At 48.6% G+C, this 22265-nt stretch overlaps 1 protein-coding gene across 1 annotated transcript in view; it reads right to left on the reverse strand.

Moving 5' to 3' along the window:
• Nucleotides 1-597: 597 nt before the first annotated feature.
• Nucleotides 598-22265, reverse strand: part of aamp (angio-associated, migratory cell protein) — a 26548-nt gene continuing 4880 nt past the window's right edge. The window contains exons 7-11 of the mRNA XM_079627804.1: nucleotides 9280-9395; nucleotides 8693-8787; nucleotides 7608-7698; nucleotides 6667-6821; nucleotides 598-761 (exon numbers count right to left, since the gene is read on the reverse strand). Of these exons, the coding sequence (XP_079483930.1) occupies nucleotides 686-761; nucleotides 6667-6821; nucleotides 7608-7698; nucleotides 8693-8787; nucleotides 9280-9395 (533 nt within the window). The 3' untranslated portion in view covers nucleotides 598-685. The remainder of the gene's footprint in view (nucleotides 762-6666; nucleotides 6822-7607; nucleotides 7699-8692; nucleotides 8788-9279; nucleotides 9396-22265) is intronic.

The raw sequence follows: 22265 nt of genomic DNA on the forward strand, positions 1-22265 counted from the left end.
TACCGGTCCGGGTTAGGTGTCAGGGTTCAGGTTCAGTCGCTCTACCGGTCCGGGTTAGGGGTCAGGGTTCAGGTTCAGTCGCTCTACCGGTCCGGGTTAGGGGTCAGGTTCCGTCGCTCTACCGGTCCGGGTTAGGGGTCAGGTTCAGTCGCTCTACCGGTCCGGGTTAGGTGTCAGGGTTCAGGTTCAGTCTCACTACCGGTCCGGGTTAGGGGTCAGGGTTCAGGTTCAGTCGCTCTACCGGTCCGGGTTAGGTGTCAGGGTTCAGGTTCAGTCTCTCTACCGGTCCGGGTTAGGGGTCAGGGTTCAGGTTCAGTCTCTCTACCGGTCCGGGTTAGGGGTCAGGGTTCAGGTTCAGTCTCTCTACCGGTCCGGGTTAGGGGTCAGGGTTCAGGTTCAGTCGCTCTACCGGTCCGGGTTAGGGGTCAGGGTTCAGGTTCAGTCGCTCTACCGGTCCGGGTTAGGGGTCAGTGTTCAGGTTCCGTCGCTCTACCAGTCCGGGTTAGGGGTTAGGGGTCAGGTTCAGTCGCTCTACCGGTCCGGGTTAGGGGTCAGGGTTCAGGTTCCGTCGCTCTACCGGTCCGGGTTAGGGGTCAGGGTTCAGGTTCCGTCGCTCTACCGGTCCGGGTTAGGGGTCAGGTTCCGTCGCTCTACCGGTCCGGGTTAGGGGTCAGGTTCCGTCGCTCTACCGGTCCGGTCTCTGCAGGACGAAGACTTTGGCTTTATGATCTCCTCCGGCCGTGACTGCGACTGACGCCTCTCTGTGGACATGACAACATCACAGTCAATCAAAGAGTTAATGCACAAATTAATATTTTTCCCATGATGAAGGTAGAACACATCAAGGAAGCAAAGCATGTTCAGTCTTTAATTTGAATTTTATGGACAAACTTGACAAAATTCGAAAGAATAATATTTAAAATATATTTCGGATAAAAGCGTCTGCTAAATGAATAAATGTAACTCTTCATCGCAGGTCTTCTGGGTTTGAAATGACGTGAGTAAATGATGATTCTTGGGGTAGACTAAGCCTTTAACAATCAGAGAGTAAAGTATCAGATGTGCATGATTAGATGAAGAAGACCGGACAGAGGAACATTACAATGTCAGAGTAAGCAGACTTTATGGGCATGGACACACTGCAGCTAAATCCGGTTGTCAGTTCACCTTTTAGTATTTACCCCGGTTCTGTTCACACACAGTTCAGTTCTTAATGGGAATGACAACCGCATTCTACAACCGAATTAACTCCCAAAAAAGAGGGAAGGAAAGAAGTACGAGACTCACTCCTGTTGCCAGATCTTGCTAGAAAACAAACCGTAAACAGAACAAGCTAAATAAATCCAAAATCTTTACATTGAAAGCAGGCATAAACAAAACTGCACAGTCAATGGAGGTTTAGTTAAAACTGCAAACAAGTCTTTAGTTGTGGTCAGTGTTAGCTAACTTATTGCTTTGATTACAGTTTTTTTACAATCGCTATGACAGTTTTTTCAATACATTTAACATTTTTCCTAAACTCAACACACCAACACACCTAAAACACACAATTGGCAAAACGGTTAATTTCATGCTCAAAATCACACATTGTAAACTAAACTCCAAAACTAATTTTCAAAATACAATAATACACTAACACAATACACTACATCTAACAAAACACTGCAAACATGTTTCAAAATCAAATAATTATTCAAAACACTAACACATGTTCTCTTCCAACAGGAACATTTAGTCAATCATAACACAATGACAAAAAGAACACTAACATCTGCTGAAATTACAGAAACTGCATTATGTTATGTGTCAGGTCTGCCCTTATACAATAGACAGTATATTGTAGGGGTGTGCGATATTACGATTTTTGATCGTGGACGATTAAAATGTCTCCACGATCTGCTTTTGAAGAAATATCGTAGGATCGTCCATTTTATCAGTTTGCATTTCTGGCGCCTCCGTCTCAACATACTGTACAGCACGACGTATATCCACATGAAATGCAGAGGAACGGGACACTGTAGTTCATAAAAATTAATTATTTGCATGTGCTTTAAAGCCTTGCCGGTTAAACATGTCATTCGCTGCTGATGCGCTGTTCTAACGGGCGCTTTTCTGAGCACAATAACGTTACACCCGCCGGCGCGCACATGCACTAAAAGCATGTCTAACAGCGCCCGTTACTGAACTAAGTTATCTTTCGAGTCTTATTGCGCTAATACTGTCAAATACACACAAGGTTTACATAAAAAAAGTTGGTTATGTCTAAAGTGAAAGAACAATAGAAAAAATGAAGAAAAAATCTGCTTGTCAAATGCGTGTAGACTCGTTGCGCGCAGACCTTAAAGTGACAGTAGCCCTAATAGTAAACATGCTGCCGCTTGTCCTTAAAGTGACAGTTACCCAAAAATAAAAATTGTGTCATTATTTACTCACTCTCTAATGTTGTTCCAAACCTGTATTAATTTGTTTCTTGTGCTGAACACAAAAGAAGATATTTTGAGGAGTGTGGCTAACCGGGCGGTTGCTGGTCCCCATTGACTTCCATAGTAGGAAAAAACTATTATGGAAGTCACTGGGGTACATCAACTGTTTGTTTACCCACATTCCTCCAAATAACTTTTATTTTCAACAGAAGAGGGAGACTTATTCGGGTTTAAAGCGGCTTGAGAGAATTTAAATTTTTGGGAGAACTATCCCTGTTAATAAAACAACAAAATACAAAGAGCATCTCACTCACTCTTGACTGAGAACTTTAATAGTCGCTTTAATAAGAATCAATGTAAAATTTATAGAGTGAAGTCGATGTTGTGTTTTATTTTCATATTTGTTCATTTAATTACTTTCTTCAATGCTGTTAAATACACCTGTAGCTGAAAAAAGCACTGTTTATTTAATTTGTATATTAAGTTGTGTATGTGTATCTTTGTTCTTAATTTTTAATAACCAAGACAATGACAAATATGTTTTATCTTCGCCACTTTGGCCTAAATGTCTGCCATTCTTTTTTATTTTATATTTTGTTACCTAAGGCTTTGTTTTTAAAATAGGGACATTAGTTTGGCTGTGATGCTCAGTCACTTGCAAAATAGTAAAACCAACATGAAAAGGAATCGTAATAAAAACGTGAATCGTGATATGATATTTTTGCCATATCGCCCACCCCTAGTATATTGTATTGAATATACATTTTTCTCTACATTTTTCTTTTGTTGAGTTTAGTAAATGCATGCATTTCTTTTCTTTTGCTGCAGAAATTCAATACAAAAAATTAATGACCATCTCAGAGTAGCTTTATGTACAGTTTATGAAAAAAAAAAGACAGAGACAGAATTGCTGCAGTAAAGACTTTGCAGTATTTGCAAAAGAACATTACTGCAAGATATACCTCTCCCTTGTCCTGGTCCTTGCCCCACTCCTCTCCCTTGTCCTGGTCCTTGCCCCACTCTTCTCCCTTGTCCTGGTCCTTGCCCCACTCCTCTCCCTTGTCCTGGTCCTTGCCCCACTCCTCTCCCTTGTCCTGGTACTTGCCCCACTCCTCTCCCTTGTCCTGGTCCTTGCCCCACTCCTCTCCCTTGTCCTGGTCCTTGCCCCACTCCTCTCCCTTGTCCTGGTCCTTGCCCCACTCCTCTCCCTTGTCCTGGTCCTTGTCCCACTCCTCTCCCTTGTCCTGGTCCTTGTCCCACTCCTCTCCCTTGTCCTGGTCCTTGTCCCACTCCTCTCCCTTGTCCTGGTCCTTGTCCCACTCCTCTCCCTTGTCCTGGTCCTTGTTCCACTCCTCTCCCTTGTCCTGGTCCTTGTCCCACTCCTCTCCCTTGTCCTGGTCCTTGTCCCACTCCTCTCCCTTGTCCTGGTCCTTGTCCCACTCCTCTCCCTTGTCCTGGTCCTTGTCCCACTCCTCTCCCTTGTCCTGGTCCTCCCTTGCCCTGGTCCTTGTCCCACTCCTCTCCCTTGTCCTGGTCCTTGTCCCACTCCTCTCCCTTGTCCTGGTCCTTGTCCCACTCCTCTCCCTTGCCCTGGTCCTTGTCCCACTCCTCTCCCTTGTCCTGGTCCCAGCCCCACTCCTCTCCCTTGTCCTGGTCCCAGCCCCACTCCTCTCCCTTGTCCTGGTCCCAGCCCCACTCCTCTCCCTTGTCCTGGTCCCTGCCCCACTCCTCTCCCTTGTCCTGGTCCTTGCCCCACTCCTCTCCCTTGTCCTGGTCCTTGCCCCACTCCTCTCCCTTGTCCTGGTCCTTGCCCCACTCCTCTCCCTTGTCCTGGTCCTTGCCCCACTCCTCTCCCTTGTCCTGGTCCTTGCCCCACTCCTCTCCCTTGTCCTGGTCCTTGTCCCACTCCTCTCCCTTGTCCTGGTACTTGCCCCACTCCTCTCCCTTGTCCTGGTCCTTGTCCCACTCCTCTCCCTTGTCCTGATCCTTGCCCCACTCCTCTCCCTTGTCCTGGTCCTTGCCCCACTCCTCTCCCTTGTCCTGGTCCTTGCCCCACTCCTCTCCCTTGTCCTGGTCTTTGCCCCACTCCTCTCCCTTGTCCTGGTCTTTGCCCCACTCCTCTCCCTTGTCCTGGTCCTTGCCCCACTCCTTGCCCCGCTCCTGGTCCTTGCCCCACTTGTCCTGGTCCTTGTCCAACTCCTCTCCCTTGTCCTGGTACTTGCCCCACTCCTCTCCCTTGTCCTGGTCCTTGCCCCACTCCTCTCCCTTGTCCTGGTCCTTGCCCCACTCCTCTCCCTTGTCCTGGTCCTTGCCCCACTCCTCTCCCTTGTCCTGGTCCTTGCCCCACTCCTCTCCCTTGTCCTGGTCCTTGCCCCACTCCTCTCCCTTGTCCTGGTCCTTGTCCCACTCCTCTCCCTTGTCCTGGTACTTGCCCCACTCCTCTCCCTTGTCCTGGTCCTTGTCCCACTCCTCTCCCTTGTCCTGGTCCTTGCCCCACTCCTCTCCCTTGTCCTGGTCCTTGTCCCACTCCTCTCCCTTGTCCTGGTCCTTGTCCCACTCCTCTCCCTTGTCCTGGTACTTGCCCCACTCCTCTCCCTTGTCCTGGTCCTTGTCCCACTCCTCTCCCTTGTCCTGGTCCTTGCCCCACTCCTCTCCCTTGTCCTGGTCCTTGTCCAACTCCTCTCCCTTGTCCTGGTACTTGCCCCACTCCTCTCCCTTGTCCTGGTCCTTGCCCCACTCCTCTCCCTTGTCCTGGTCCTTGTCCCACTCCTCTCCCTTGTCCTGGTCCTTGTCCCACTCCTCTCCCTTGTCCTGGTACTCGTCTTCCTCTCTCCCCGTGCAGGCTTCTTTTTTTTTTTTCTCTTTCTTTCTTTCTTTCTTTCTTTCTTTCTTTGTGTTGCTCTATATTTTTCCTTTTCCACACAAGATCAGCCCAAATAGTCCTCTTTTACATTTATAACATATAAAATACAGGTAATATATTTGTGTTTCAATTCACAATATGAACAGCTGTTCACTTTGACTTTAGCTTATATAAGTTATGTTTAGAACATGATGTTATCTGTTCTGACATACAGTGTGAAAGCATTTGTAAATGTGACTGTAAAATTACATTGTTTTGGTATTGGTTGAGCTTGTGTGTAAAAGAAGTTCAAGCATTTTACATTTGTGTTAACTGTATGCATTTTGTGTCAAAGCAACAAGAAATGTGTTAATTGTATAGCCTACAAAGACTGATGTTGTGCTAACTGTGTTAAGAGTTTAGGAAACTTGTTAAATGTATTGAAAAAACTGTCATAGCGATTGTAAAAAACTGTAAGAAGAGCAGATACCAAACACACAAGATGCCAAAACGTTGCTATGGTTACCACCGCATGAATTAGTTTAGGGTGTGAGTCGTTTTCCGTACACATGGAATGATAATTTAGGGAATCCAGTTGTGACTCCTGAAAACTTTACCCTCTGGCGAAACAGGAGCATTCCTCAACTACATGAAGTTAATAAACCCATTTCAGAATCGCCACTGAAGAACAACACATTTTAAGAATGTATTTCAGATATGCGTTCTTCCATAAACATCACGGTGAAGAATACTGATTTTAGCATTAGAGGCACAGATGAAGATGAAGTCAAGCAATTCAGGAGTCTGACATCAGCTTTTGTCTTTCTGCACTTCCTGAGCATTAAGCTCAAGGTACAGCGGTGCCTTTGTCTCTGTGATAATGTTAAGGTTAGAGCAATCGAGTCAGGAGGATTGGATTAGCAATGCAATAGAGTGAATATGCTGACATGCTCGGTTTCTCTTGAGCAATCTAGATAAACTACCAAACTGGTTTTTGCTGGATAGAATCGACTCCTCCCTACTTTCGTATGATTTGTTTGAATTTGTCTCCACTCCCAGAAGTCCCTCCTCCTAAAATGGCTATAAGATTGCAATGTAAGCGGTTACGGTTCAGACTGTTGGGCGAACCTGCAGCCGCGCTCAATAAAGAATAACTTCTGCTTGAACGTTATCCCAACGTCTCCTGGTCTAGAAGGAAAAGTTTCCTACACCACTTGTCAGTCAAACATGGTTTTAGCACTTTGCGTTAATGATAAATTAATTAATTATAAAACATTTACTTTATATGCAAAGCAGCACATTGTCACATGAGCTCTTTCTCTTATAGGCAACAATGTCACAAAGACTGCATAACAAAACACAGCATTACCAGTTCCTGATCGGCCTGAGTGTAACACACACCTGTTCAGCACGAAGTCGAGGATCTCAGCAGTGTGTCCACGATACTCCGACATCAGGAGTCCTGATCGAGCGTCCCACAGGGTCACGACCCCAGCCAGATTACAGGTGGAGACCACGGCAGACGCCTCCTCCCACTGCAGGTGGACTAGCCCAACCTGACACACACACGCACGTCAAATAAGGCAAGACGTTTATGTGCCATATTTAAATGTATAAAACGGTTAGTTCCCATCCTTGATTCTGATTGGTCAATAGCTGTGTTTTATTCACGATAAAACACGGCTATGACCGCTTCACCCAACGGTTCTATGCATCACTACACACACCCCTAGCAACCACTCTTAGCAACCTAAACCCATTCATTGAAGCTATAGTAGAGTACTGTGAGTAAGCGAGTGCTCCTGCATTTACAGTAGACATAACATTTTCCTTCATGTCAGTCCTATATTCATCATTTAAAAAATCCGTTTGAATGTCCGCTGCGACATCTTGTCTTTTTAACAGTTCAGGGGTTTCCCTGTGCCTAGTCATCTGTCAGTTGCGTCTTCCTTCTCCGTGATCACAAGTTTGCGTCCTTTCAATGTAAAAGTCTTCTCTACGGACTGACTCACTCATAAAGAGTCTCTGCCGCCATCTAATGGAGAAATAATGCATACACTTCTGTTGCCGTTTACAGTCAGGGACTATTTTTTCCAGCGGAATGAAGGCTTTTAGTGATTTTACATCATGAAAGTTGCATAAATACATATTTTTCCATCTTTAATATTTGTATTGTGTGGTAACCGTTTTATAAAAGCATAAGGTACTCGAGGCTGTGCTGTCGTGAATAAGTCACGGATGAAGGTGTTACTCCGCTTCGTGCCTAACAACGCCCTTCAGCCGGGACTTATTCACGACAGCACAGCCTCTCGACCTCACGCTTGCGTGTTCTCAGCTGTTACCTCATGCTTACACCGATGTCTGAGGCTCTGTGAATTCATATCATAAATGGCCAGTGTGCCGTCCAGATACGCAACAGCAACTAGAGGCAACCTGGAACAAAGCAGAACACTTCTAATAAGTAAAGTCACATTCATTATCATCAATGAAACCAATCCACAACCTGACCTCTGACCTGTAGTGCTGCCTGAATCATGATCACACACAGTGTGCACTGAGCGACTGAGTCTGGTTTCTCACGAGGGTTATTCATCCATCCTCTGGATTCATTATTTGGAGAAGGTTAATATCCAACAGTATTATTGGTCTGACTGCACTGACACTGCTGTATGAGAACTGGGCTGATGATGACGACATCACAGTTTTCTCCAGAACTGCTTTATAGATTATCATATTTGATGAACTTTACAGTTTACCTGAACTGACGTCAGCTGATCTGTGTGCATCATTGCTCATTATTTTCCTGTTCATCACTAAAGCTGCTTGTCTTGTATTCAGCACTACAGAAATAGAGGAGGTTTACATGGACCCTAATAATAGGGTTAGCAGAACAGTTGGAATTTAAAGAATGTTTAATGTAACCACGTCAATCTGAATAAATCAGCCAAATCAGATTTAAATTGTATTCAGATTTTAAGGGGTGGTTATCCGTTTTCTAACCCATTCGATAGGACATGTAAACACCTGATTGGACTGAAAACTGAAACTGGAAAGTTTTGCACATGTGCATTGATGAGAAATGGCGTAATGACGCATGAAGCACAGAACGAGTTCTTCCACTCATCATCTGTGAAGAGCAGGACAGTGTCGTCCCAGCAGCCCTTGCTTTAGACTCATCCACAGATGCTTGTTTTGCACATTTATACTGCATTGTAAATATAAGCAGTGTTTGTCGTCTCCTAATCACAAGTCAATGTTTGATGGATTGACGTTACTCACTTAAAAAGCGGATCTTGTGCTCGGAGACTGGCGGTGACAGAACTGGGTGAGATCATGAAGTCTGACTGGCTGATCAATGTGTGTGTGCACTACATCAAAACACTACTACATACCTATGCCAGGAGTAGAGATGACATGCTTTACTTACACACTACAAAATCCCACAGATTCTACAGAGTTGGGATCCTGCTCCTGCATCGAGTCTTTTGCTTCAGTGTTTTCACTGGAAAACGAACATAACACCTAAAGAAGAAAATTAAGGAATCACTGCAAGCAGAACATGTGAAGCTCTCTGACGGCGTTCAAGTGAGAATCTACATCGGATCACATCCCACTCGGGGCGGGCTGGGGCTCGGGGGGGTGCTGGGGCTCGGGGCGGGCTGGGGCTCGGGGGGGTGCTGGGGCTCGGGGGGGTGCTGGCGCTCGGGGGGGTGCTGGGGCTGAGCCCGAGACAAAATATTTTGACAAAATATCTAAAGATTCTTAAACAAAGATGCATTTTCTACATATGAAAAATTATATTAGTTATTTAGTCTTGTTTCTTGGGGGGGGGGGGGGGGGGGGTCTTCTTATTTTGCAAATTATCTGCCAATGAGGTACGAAAAATAATCTTGTTTCTGTTTGCATTAAGACTATTTTTCTTATCCCACTGGCAGATCATTTAATTTGTTCTAAGTAAATAATAACTTGCTCCCCCAGGAAATAAAAAACACTAGTTAGGGTTACTCTGTTCACCTTTCCTGTGGACGTGTTGATGAGTTTGGCCTGACCGTCGACAGAGCCCGTCAGAACCAGTGTTCCCTCTTTATTGCAGGCCAGAGCCGTCAGCGGCCCCTGGTGCCCGTCGGGCCCTGAGAAAACACACACACACACACACACACACAACACACTTAAATCCACACTATTGATTGAGCCATCTCACATTCTATGCTTTATATAGAAAGTAAAAGTGTTGAAAGCACTTCACAGCATTAAGAGTGAATAACTAATGATTTCTTATACAGAAAGTTCTAGGACTGGGACAATAAAGCGATGCATCGCGATTCTCTCTCCAATCCATCCTAAGTCTTATTTTTTCTAACAGCAGATGGCGCTGTAGGCTAGCCTAAGCACACGCTCTAATGCTCATGAAGAAGAATCTTGTGTTCGGGTGTGTGTGATACGAGTCCACTGAAGGGGTTAAACGTACTCGCACCTCAGCGTGCTTTAATGATGCGATATTAATGCTAACAGCCCCCTGCAAACACCCTTGCAATGGACTTTATGCACAGCTGCACTACTTCCTGAACTTTAGCCAGCTCCTGTTTCCTGTCTGCCATTATTGGACAAACTGATTAATCCAGGTGTGTCTGACCAACAACAATAATCAGACACACCTGGATTAATCAGTAGTGCAGCTGTGCATAAAGTCCATTCACTTCAACCTTTTCGAACTTTATAACTTTCAAGACGTGTGTGTAAGGAACTGGAAGCCAGCCGAGTTTGGCTGTTTCTGAAGCACACACTTCATCTGCTGTTAGAAACTACGCTCAGAATCGATTCGAGACGATCAGGATGCATTCGGAAGATCTCAGAATCGATCCGGAATCGTCTGGAGAATCCCGATGCCTGGGTTTATTGTCCCAGTCCTGGAAAGCTCATCAGCCCTGCAGCCGCACCAACCCAACTCTGCCCAGTTCATCAGTGTTAGGACTCTGAGATATTTTGTGTGTTTGTATCAATTGTCCTTGTGTGTGGGTGTGTCTTGCTCTCGTTCTCTCTGTGTCGACAAGCTTGGTTCAGATGGGCGTTACCTCTGTTAATCTGTGGAAGACTGTGATTGGACCAGCACCTGACCTGGATATAAGGACCGCCTCTGACACAGCATGGTGGCCTTTGAGCCTCGCTGACTTTGTGCTTTAGGCTTTTGTGTTTCGCGGTCGTACCGTTTAATTGTGCTTCTCTTCAGCTTTGTTTGTTTCGCCGTTATGTAATTGAGTAAGAGTGTCGTGCCAGAGAGATTATTAGTGTTTAGTGAAACTGAGTAAGTGTTTGTTGAATGTAATCCTACTTCTGGTTTTCTTCTATATCTGACTCTTGCCTGATTGACTACGTCTTTGGATTCCGATTCTAACTTGTCAACCAGATACTTTTTAAATGTGTGTAAGCATTCTTGTAATTGTTACCATATTAAGGGATGTAGGGGGTTTGACGCCTATTTATTTGTATTTATTTTTTCACTTTGTTTATGTGTAAGGGAGTCAGGCAAGTTAAACTGTATTTTCATTTTTCTTTCTTTTGTTAAAGGTCATTTAGGTTCTAAAAAGAAGATTGTCTTGTTTGTTATTTTGGCCTGGTCTGCCCCTGACGCGAACCCTTTATGGTCAATAAAATTCATATTACTCTTCATCTCTCTGGTAGTGTGACTCTCTTCCTTTTCCTGTTGCGGCTGACCCCTAGCGGTCGTAACACACAGTCTTAAACTTTAGTTGCAAATAGGGCTGGACAATAATTCAATATCAATATATCGCAATATAATTATTCTCAATAATGGTGATATGATTTTTAAACACATTTCCGATATTTTGATTACGGCTACGTTTACGTTTTCATTTTTACTGCGTGATCAATATAAGCAGCACGGCACAACGGTTCATATGCATCTACAAATTGATCCGCCCCCTTTAGTTACTGTTGCTATGTCCATCAAGCTACGCCGCTCTCACACACGCCACGTTCTCACGCAGTGAACAACACATCGCGGAGCAGAGAGACACTGAACACACCGACAGACACAGACCAGCATACTTCTGAGATGAAACAGTCTCAACTTTCAAATTTGGCAATTTTGTCAAGATATTAAACAATAGGCTGCCGTTTTGTGTCTCTTTAACCCCCTGGGGTCGGCAATCACGCCGGCGTGATCTGCTCGCTTTTTTTCTTATCAGTGCAAAAGAGATTCAAAATACTCTGTTGGTTTTGATCTTACATTTAAGTGTTTTACATCATTCGATCCAGTTAAGTTTCTATTTTTTTTGTGTATACTCACAATAAAAACAAAGTGTTGTGTCTTTCGCCAAATAAAGAAAAATAAACATGATGCGAGTTCTGCCTTCTCTCTGTCAGGGAAGTCCATTCTGAAACGCGTCAGAAAATGAACTGTAACTCAGCGAATACTTGTCACTCAGGAACGAGACATTTGTCTTTATGAAGCTAGAATTCTCTTCTTTTCAATGAAGTAATTTATATAAAAAAATATATATTCTTAGTTTATGTAATCCGTTTGAAACCAAGGAGAGGCACGGTTTTTCATTCTTCCTTCATTATTTTTAATGAGCTGAGGCCGCCACGCCCCCCGGCGCTATTCACATGCTAATAGTTGAGGTGATCTATACGCATCGCACACGCCCCCGATTATTGCCAAGAAAAGACGCAGTTTCTCGTCAGATTCACGGATAGTTCATCGCGTTTTGAGGATGGCACGCTTCTCCGGTAAAGTCGTCCTTCAGAGGATTATGGACAGCGAGGAAGAATTCACCTTTTCCTCAGAGAAAGATCGCATCAGACGGAGAACGGCTGCATTTTCAAGAGCGAATTGATCCCGCCGAAGATACAAGTTCGAGTAAGTTGTTTAGTGTTTATATAATTCTTTTCTGATTATATAGAACTCATATGAATTTTCAGACTATATTTTGCTTAGTTTTGGTTAGCTTTTGACATCTTACAGGAAAGATTGCCTTACAATATCCCTAACATTCGTGTATATGGTCGTTTCAATGTGATATTACTCTCTAAACATATTTGTATATATATTTCACTCCGTTTTGATTAGCTTATGACACTGATTATCATGCTAAAAATACTGACTTTTGCGTAATGTAGCTTATTTGCGAATATCTGCTTAGGTGTAAATATGATTTCGTGCAAATATATATTTAAGCCTCCGGTAAAATGTGATACTGTCTAAATACTAGACATTATATTTTTATATATAAATGTTCGGTTTTGATTAGCCTATGACACTTATCTTGCTAAAATATTGCCACAGATGATTGTGAATACAGGTGTAAATGTTTGAAATGCTGTAGGTGCGTGCAGTCTATATGGCCATCAACACTCGCGGTGACGCGATCTATGGCCCATAAATAGATATTTCTCCGTCCTATGGCCCATTAACAGATATATAGGCCATTAATCGCCCATCTTTGGATAATGTATGCTAACAGTTGTTTTTATTATTTTAGGAATGTGTTTGCATCACGCTCTCCTTCTCCAGCACCACAGAGGGACACGCAGGTGTCGTTCAGTTCTCAATCGAGAATGATAGTAAGTGCACAGACGTAATATTTTACTGATGAAATGTAATTGTGTTTACATCGTCATAATATACAAGTGGGGCCTACCTATTCTTGTGTGAAATTACAAAAACGGTTGTCTTTTTTTTAACCCATGGCCATTAGTGATTGATAATGATAATAATACAGTTTCTTTGATTGTGTTATCAACAGATGTGACAATGAACATGTCCAAGCACCGGTCCCGAAGAGAGCCCTGGCAAACAAGCAACAGGTCCAAGTCCACCCTGTCATGGAAAACCGAGACTGATGTTGACATGGTTGCACAGACTGCGCAATTCCTGCCCGCACGGGAAACTGGACCGCAACTGACCTCTGTTGACTCACATTCGCCCATGAGTCTGTTTGTAACAGTATACACTACCTTTCTTTCTTTTTTTTAAAGGATGTGTTAAGTTATATTGTTAGGAAATATTTCTATTTTGAATAAATGCTTTTCTTTTTAATCAGTGAATCCAGAATAAAATATCACAGGTTATAAAAAAAAATATTAAGCAGCACAACGGTTTCCAACATTGATAATACCTGATTATCAAATCATGATCATGTGACACTGAAGACTGGAGTAAGGATGCTGAAAATTCAGCTTTGATCAAATAAATAAATAATATTTTAAAGTATATTAAAATAGAAAATCATTATTTTAAATTGTAATAATTTTTTACAATATTACTGTTGTTTCTGTATTTTTTATCAAATAAATGCAGCCTTCTTCCAAAAATATTAAAAATGGTAATGTGTCCAAACGTTTGACTGGTACTATATGTTTATACATGTACGGTAGCACTGTGGTCTTGTGAGGCACAACATTTAGTTCCTCCACATAGAGGAATTACAATAAAAACAGATTAAAAAACAAAACCTTTGAATGTCCTCTCATTCTCAGATTCTCCTCTCTGCCTCACAGCACCGTGATGGGGCATTAGCCATTGATGGGGGAGTGTCTATTGTCTCCCCTCATTCATATTCATGGCCATCAACACCCCTACGCATAAAGCAGTGCTGGCACAAAAACTGACTTACAAAGTTTAAATCATTATATTGTTGTTTTGTGAAAGAGTGATCAGAATGATTTTCACATAATTTTGTTGTAAACATTCTAGCCTACAAGAATGGTAACTCAAAAGTCTTGTGCCAAACTATTCAGTATGAGTTATATGAGCTCATTGCAGTGACAATTTTTTTCCCAAAACTTACTAACCACGCATAATATTTTTTTTCTATAAAATGCAAACATGCTACTTTCATTTTGCTCACATATTATTGTAGCAGAGTTTGTGCTGCAATACAGCATAATTATGTGTTGGCCAAAGGTATGTTGTAAGAAGCTGAAATAAGCACAAATGTCAGGGCATGTCAAAACATCTCAAGGGCCCCAAAAACCCCTCAGACCCCTGAGGGTTAATGTGTGTGTCAGATCGCTCAGTTAAAGCCGCTCATGAACCGATCATCTCTTCCCGACTCTCCCGACTCTCCCGACTCTCCCGACTCTCCCGACTCTCCCGACTCTCCCGACTCTCCCGACTCTCCCGACTCTCCCGACTCTACTGACTCTCCCGACTCTACTGACTCTCCCGACTCTACTGACTCTACCGACTCTCCCGACTCTCCCGACTCTACTGACTCTCCCGACTCTCCTGACTCTCCCGACTCTCCTGACTCTCCCGACTCTCCTGACTCTCCCGACTCTCCCGACTCTCCCGACTCTCCCGACTCTACTGACTCTCCCGACTCTACTGACTCTACTGACTCTCCCGACTCTACTGACTCTCCCGACTCTACTGACTCTCCCGACTCTACTGACTCTCCTGACTCTCCTGACTCTACCGACTCTCCCGACTCTCCCGACTCTACTGACTCTCCCGACTCTCCCGACTCTCCCGACTCTCCTGACTCTCCCGACTCTCCCGACTCTCCCGACTCTACTGACTCTCCTGACTCTCCCGACTCTCCCGACTCTACTGACTCTCCCGACTCTCCCGACTCTCCCGACTCTCCTGACTCTCCCGACTCTCCCGACTCTCCCGACTCTACTGACTCTCCCGACTCTACTGACTCTCCCGACTCTCCTGACTCTCCCGACTCTACTGACTCTCCCGACTCTCCTGACTCTCCCGACTCTACTGACTCTCCCGACTCTCCCGACTCTCCCGACTCTCCCGACTCTACTGACTCTCCTGACTCTCCCGACTCTCCCGACTCTACTGACTCTCCCGACTCTCCCGACTCTACTGACTCTCCCGACTCTCCTGACTCTCCCGACTCTCCCGACTCTACTGACTCTCCCGACTCTCCCGACTCTCCCGACTCTACCGACTCTACCGACTCTCCCGACTCTACTGACTCTCCCGACTCTCCCGACTCTACCGACTCTACCGACTCTCCCGACTCTCCCGACTCTACTGACTCTCCCGACTCTCCCGACTCTCCCGACTCTACTGACTCTCCCGACTCTCCTGACTCTCCCGACTCTCCCGACTCTACTGACTCTCCCGACTCTACTGACTCTCCCGACTCTACTGACTCTCCCGACTCTCCTGACTCTCCCGACTCTCCCGACTCTACTGACTCTCCCGACTCTCCCGACTCTCCCGACTCTCCCGACTCTACGGACTCTCCCGACTCTCCCGACTCTCCCGACTCTACCGACTCTACCGACTCTCCCGACTCTCCCGACTCTACTGACTCTCCCGACTCTACTGACTCTCCCGACTCTCCCGACTCTCCCGACTCTACCGACTCTACCGACTCTACTGACTCTCCCGACTCTCCTGACTCTCCCGACTCTCCTGACTCTCCCGACTCTCCCGACTCTACCGACTCTCCCGACTCTACTGACTCTCCCGACTCTCCCGACTCTCCCGACTCTACTGACTCTCCCGACTCTACTGACTCTCCCGACTCTACTGACTCTCCCGACTCTACTGACTCTCCCGACTCTACTGACTCTCCCGACTCTCCTGACTCTCCCGACTCTCCCGACTCTACTGACTCTCCCGACTCTACTGACTCTACTGACTCTCCCGACTCTCCCGACTCTACCGACTCTACCGACTCTACCGACTCTCCCGACTCTCCCGACTCTACTGACTCTCCCGACTCTCCCGACTCTACTGACTCTCCCGACTCTACTGACTCTCCCGACTCTACTGACTCTCCCGACTCTCCTGACTCTCCCGACTCTCCCGACTCTACTGACTCTCCCGACTCTCCTGACTCTCCCGACTCTCCCGACTCTACTGACTCTCCCGACTCTCCCGACTCTACTGACTCTCCCGACTCTACTGACTCTCCCGACTCTACTGACTCTCCCGACTCTCCCGACTCTACTGACTCTCCCGACTCTCCCGACTCTCCCGACTCTCCCGACTCTACTGACTCTCCCGACTCTACTGACTCTCCCGACTCTCCTGACTCTCCCGACTCTACTGACTCTCCCGACTCTACTGACTCTCCCGACTCTACTGACTCTCCCGACTCTCCCGACTCTCCCGACTCTACCGACTCTCCCGACTCTCCCGACTCTCCCGACTCTACTGACTCTCCCGACTCTCCCGACTCTACTGACTCTCCCGACTCTCCCGACTCTACCGACTCTCCTGACTCTCCCGACTCTCCCGACTCTCCCGACTCTACTGACTCTCCCGACTCTCCCGACTCTACTGACTCTCCCGACTCTCCCGACTCTACTGACTCTCCCGACTCTCCCGACTCTACCGACTCTACCGACTCTCCCGACTCTCCCGACTCTACTGACTCTCCCGACTCTACTGACTCTCCCGACTCTACTGACTCTCCCGACTCTACCGACTCTACTGACTCTCCCGACTCTACTGACTCTCCCGACTCTACTGACTCTCCTGACTCTACTGACTCTACTGACTCTCCCGACTCTCCTGACTCTCCCGACTCTACTGACTCTCCCGACTCTACCGACTCTCCCGACTCTACCGACTCTCCCGACTCTACTGACTCTCCCGACTCTACTGACTCTCCCGACTCTACCGACTCTCCCGACTCTACTGACTCTCCCGACTCTACTGACTCTCCCGACTCTACTGACTCTCCCGACTCTACTGACTCTCCCGACTCTACTGACTCTCCCGACTCTCCCGACTCTACTGACTCTCCCGACTCTCCCGACTCTCCCGACTCTCCCGACTCTACTGACTCTCCCGACTCTACTGACTCTCCCGACTCTCCTGACTCTCCCGACTCTACTGACTCTCCCGACTCTACTGACTCTCCCGACTCTACTGACTCTCCCGACTCTCCCGACTCTACTGACTCTCCCGACTCTCCCGACTCTACTGACTCTCCCGACTCTCCCGACTCTACCGACTCTCCTGACTCTCCCGACTCTCCCGACTCTCCCGACTCTACTGACTCTCCCGACTCTCCCGACTCTACTGACTCTCCCGACTCTCCCGACTCTACTGACTCTCCCGACTCTCCCGACTCTACCGACTCTACCGACTCTCCCGACTCTCCCGACTCTACTGACTCTACTGACTCTCCTGACTCTCCCGACTCTACTGACTCTCCCGACTCTACTGACTCTCCCGACTCTACTGACTCTCCCGACTCTACCGACTCTCCCGACTCTACTGACTCTCCCGACTCTACCGACTCTACTGACTCTCCCGACTCTACTGACTCTCCCGACTCTACTGACTCTCCTGACTCTACTGACTCTACTGACTCTCCCGACTCTCCTGACTCTCCCGACTCTACTGACTCTCCCGACTCTACTGACTCTCCCGACTCTACCGACTCTCCCGACTCTACTGACTCTCCCGACTCTACTGACTCTCCCGACTCTACTGACTCTCCCGACTCTACTGACTCTCCCGACTCTACTGACTCTCCCGACTCTCCCGACTCTACTGACTCTCCCGACTCTCCCGACTCTCCCGACTCTCCCGACTCTACTGACTCTCCCGACTCTACTGACTCTCCCGACTCTCCTGACTCTCCCGACTCTACTGACTCTCCCGACTCTACTGACTCTCCCGACTCTACTGACTCTCCCGACTCTCCCGACTCTCCCGACTCTACTGACTCTCCCGACTCTCCCGACTCTACTGACTCTCCCGACTCTCCTGACTCTACTGACTCTCCCGACTCTCCCGACTCTACCGACTCTACCGACTCTCCTGACTCTCCCGACTCTCCCGACTCTCCCGACTCTCCCGACTCTACTGACTCTCCCGACTCTCCCGACTCTACTGACTCTCCCGACTCTCCCGACTCTACTGACTCTCCCGACTCTCCCGACTCTACCGACTCTACCGACTCTCCCGACTCTCCCGACTCTACTGACTCTACTGACTCTCCTGACTCTCCCGACTCTACTGACTCTCCCGACTCTACTGACTCTCCCGACTCTACTGACTCTCCCGACTCTACCGACTCTACTGACTCTCCCGACTCTACTGACTCTCCCGACTCTACTGACTCTCCTGACTCTACTGACTCTACTGACTCTCCCGACTCTCCTGACTCTCCCGACTCTACTGACTCTCCCGACTCTACTGACTCTCCCGACTCTACCGACTCTCCCGACTCTACTGACTCTCCCGACTCTACTGACTCTCCCGACTCTACTGACTCTCCCGACTCTACTGACTCTCCCGACTCTACTGACTCTCCCGACTCTCCCGACTCTACTGACTCTCCCGACTCTCCCGACTCTCCCGACTCTCCCGACTCTACTGACTCTCCCGACTCTACTGACTCTCCCGACTCTCCTGACTCTCCCGACTCTACTGACTCTCCCGACTCTACTGACTCTCCCGACTCTACTGACTCTCCCGACTCTCCCGACTCTCCCGACTCTACTGACTCTCCCGACTCTCCCGACTCTACTGACTCTCCCGACTCTCCTGACTCTACTGACTCTCCCGACTCTCCCGACTCTACCGACTCTACCGACTCTCCTGACTCTCCCGACTCTCCCGACTCTCCCGACTCTACTGACTCTCCCGACTCTCCCGACTCTACTGACTCTCCCGACTCTCCCGACTCTACTGACTCTCCCGACTCTCCCGACTCTACCGACTCTACCGACTCTCCCGACTCTACTGACTCTACTGACTCTCCTGACTCTCCCGACTCTACTGACTCTCCCGACTCTCCCGACTCTCCCGACTCTACTGACTCTACTGACTCTCCCGACTCTACTGACTCTCCCGACTCTCCTGACTCTCCCGACTCTACTGACTCTCCCGACTCTCCTGACTCTCCCGACTCTACTGACTCTCCTGACTCTACTGACTCTCCCGACTCTCCTGACTCTCCCGACTCTACTGACTCTCCTGACTCTACTGACTCTCCCGACTCTCCCGACTCTACCGACTCTACCGACTCTACTGACTCTCCCGACTCTACTGACTCTACCGACTCTCCTGACTCTACTGACTCTCCCGACTCTACTGACTCTCCCGACTCTACCGACTCTCCCGACTCTACCGACTCTCCTGACTCTCCCGACTCTACTGACTCTCCCGACTCTACCGACTCTCCTGACTCTCCTGACTCTCCCGACTCTACTGACTCTCCTGACTCTCCCGACTCTACTGACTCTCCCGACTCTACCGACTCTCCTGACTCTCCTGACTCTCCTGACTCTCCCGACTCTCCCGACTCTACTGACTCTCCCGACTCTCCCGACTCTACCGACTCTACCGACTCTACTGACTCTCCCGACTCTACCGACTCTCCTGACTCTCCCGACTCTACTGACTCTCCCGACTCTACTGACTCTACCGACTCTCCCGACTCTCCCGACTCTCCCGACTCTACTGACTCTCCCGACTCTCCCGACTCTACCGACTCTCCTGACTCTCCCGACTCTACTGACTCTCCTGACTCTACTGACTCTCCCGACTCTACCGACTCTCCTGACTCTCCCGACTCTCCTGACTCTCCCGACTCTACTGACTCTCCTGACTCTACTGACTCTCCCGACTCTCTCGACTCTACCGACTCTACTGACTCTACTGACTCTCCCGACTCTACTGACTCTACCGACTCTCCTGACTCTACCGACTCTCCTGACTCTCCTGACTCTCCCGACTCTCCCGACTCTACTGACTCTACTGACTCTCCCGACTCTCCCGACTCTACCGACTCTCCTGACTCTACTGACTCTCCTGACTCTCCCGACTCTACCGACTCTCCCGACTCTACTGACTCTCCCGACTCTCCCGACTCTACTGACTCTACTGACTCTCCCGACTCTCCTGACTCTCCCGACTCTCCCGACTCTCCCGACTCTACTGACTCTCCTGACTCTCCCGACTCTCCCGACTCTCCCGACTCTACTGACTCTCCTGACTCTACTGACTCTCCCGACTCTCTCGACTCTACTGACTCTCCCGACTCTACTGACTCTACCGACTCTCCTGACTCTACCGACTCTCCTGACTCTCCTGACTCTCCCGACTCTCCCGACTCTACTGACTCTCCCGACTCTCCTGACTCTCCCGACTCTCCTGACTCTCCCGACTCTACTGACTCTCCCGACTCTCCTGACTCTCCTGACTCTCCCGACTCTACTGACTCTCCCGACTCTACTGACTCTCCTGACTCTACTGACTCTCCCGACTCTCTCGACTCTACTGACTCTCCCGACTCTACTGACTCTCCCGACTCTCCCGACTCTACTGACTCTCCCGACTCTACTGACTCTCCCGACTCTCCTGACTCTCCCGACTCTACTGACTCTCCCGACTCTACTGACTCTCCTGACTCTACTGACTCTCCCGACTCTCTCGACTCTACTGACTCTCCCGACTCTACTGACTCTCCCGACTCTCCCGACTCTACTGACTCTCCCGACTCTCCCGACTCTCCCGACTCTACCGACTCTCCTGACTCTCCCGACTCTCCCGACTCTCCCGACTCTACTGACTCTCCCGACTCTCCCGACTCTACTGACTCTCCCGACTCTCCCGACTCTACTGACTCTCCTGACTCTACTGACTCTCCTGACTCTCCCGACTCTCCCGACTCTCCCGACTCTACTGACTCTACTGACTCTCCCGACTCTCCCGACTCTACTGACTCTCCCGACTCTACTGACTCTACCGACTCTACCGACTCTCCTGACTCTACCGACTCTCCTGACTCTCCTGACTCTCCCGACTCTCCCGACTCTACTGACTCTCCCGACTCTCCTGACTCTCCCGACTCTCCCGACTCTACTGACTCTCCCGACTCTCCTGACTCTCCCGACTCTCCTGACTCTCCCGACTCTACTGACTCTCCTGACTCTACTGACTCTCCCGACTCTCTCGACTCTACTGACTCTCCCGACTCTACTGACTCTACCGACTCTCCTGACTCTACCGACTCTCCTGACTCTCCTGACTCTCCCGACTCTCCCGACTCTACTGACTCTCCCGACTCTCCTGACTCTCCCGACTCTCCTGACTCTCCCGACTCTACTGACTCTCCCGACTCTCCTGACTCTCCCGACTCTACTGACTCTCCCGACTCTCCCGACTCTCCCGACTCTCCTGACTCTCCTGACTCTCCCGACTCTACTGACTCTCCCGACTCTACTGACTCTCCCGACTCTCCTGACTCTCCCGACTCTACTGACTCTCCCGACTCTCCCGACTCTCCCGACTCTCCCGACTCTACTGACTCTCCCGACTCTCCTGACTCTCCCGACTCTACCGACTCTCCCGACTCTACCGACTCTCCTGACTCTCCTGACTCTCCTGACTCTCCCGACTCTCCCGACTCTCCTGACTCTCCTGACTCTCCCGACTCTCCTGACTCTCCCGACTCTACTGACTCTCCCGACTCTCCTGACTCTCCCGACTCTACTGACTCTCCCGACTCTCCTGACTCTCCCGACTCTACTGACTCTCCCGACTCTCCTGACTCTCCCGACTCTACCGACTCTCCTGACTCTCCTGACTCTCCCGACTCTCCCGACTCTACTGACTCTACTGACTCTCCCGACTCTACCGACTCTCCTGACTCTCCCGACTCTCCCGACTCTCCCGACTCTCCCGACTCTCCCGACTCTACTGACTCTCCCGACTCTCCTGACTCTCCCGACTCTCCTGACTCTCCCGACTCTACTGACTCTCCCGACTCTCCTGACTCTCCCGACTCTCCTGACTCTCCCGACTCTACTGACTCTCCCGACTCTCCTGACTCTCCCGACTCTACCGACTCTCCTGACTCTCCCGACTCTCCCGACTCTCCCGACTCTCCCGACTCTCCCGACTCTACTGACTCTCCTGACTCTCCTGACCGCTGTCGGACACAAATGGCGGATTCGGCGGATGGGGTTATTATGTGCAAGCAGCTGGAGACTATATTTGTGCCGTGTGCGCATGTCAGAACATCTGATTGAAGCTTGTGACA

Source organism: Phoxinus phoxinus (assembly GCF_949152265.1).
Source record: "Phoxinus phoxinus genome assembly, chromosome: 11".
NCBI classification, from domain to species: domain Eukaryota; kingdom Metazoa; phylum Chordata; class Actinopteri; order Cypriniformes; family Leuciscidae; genus Phoxinus; species Phoxinus phoxinus.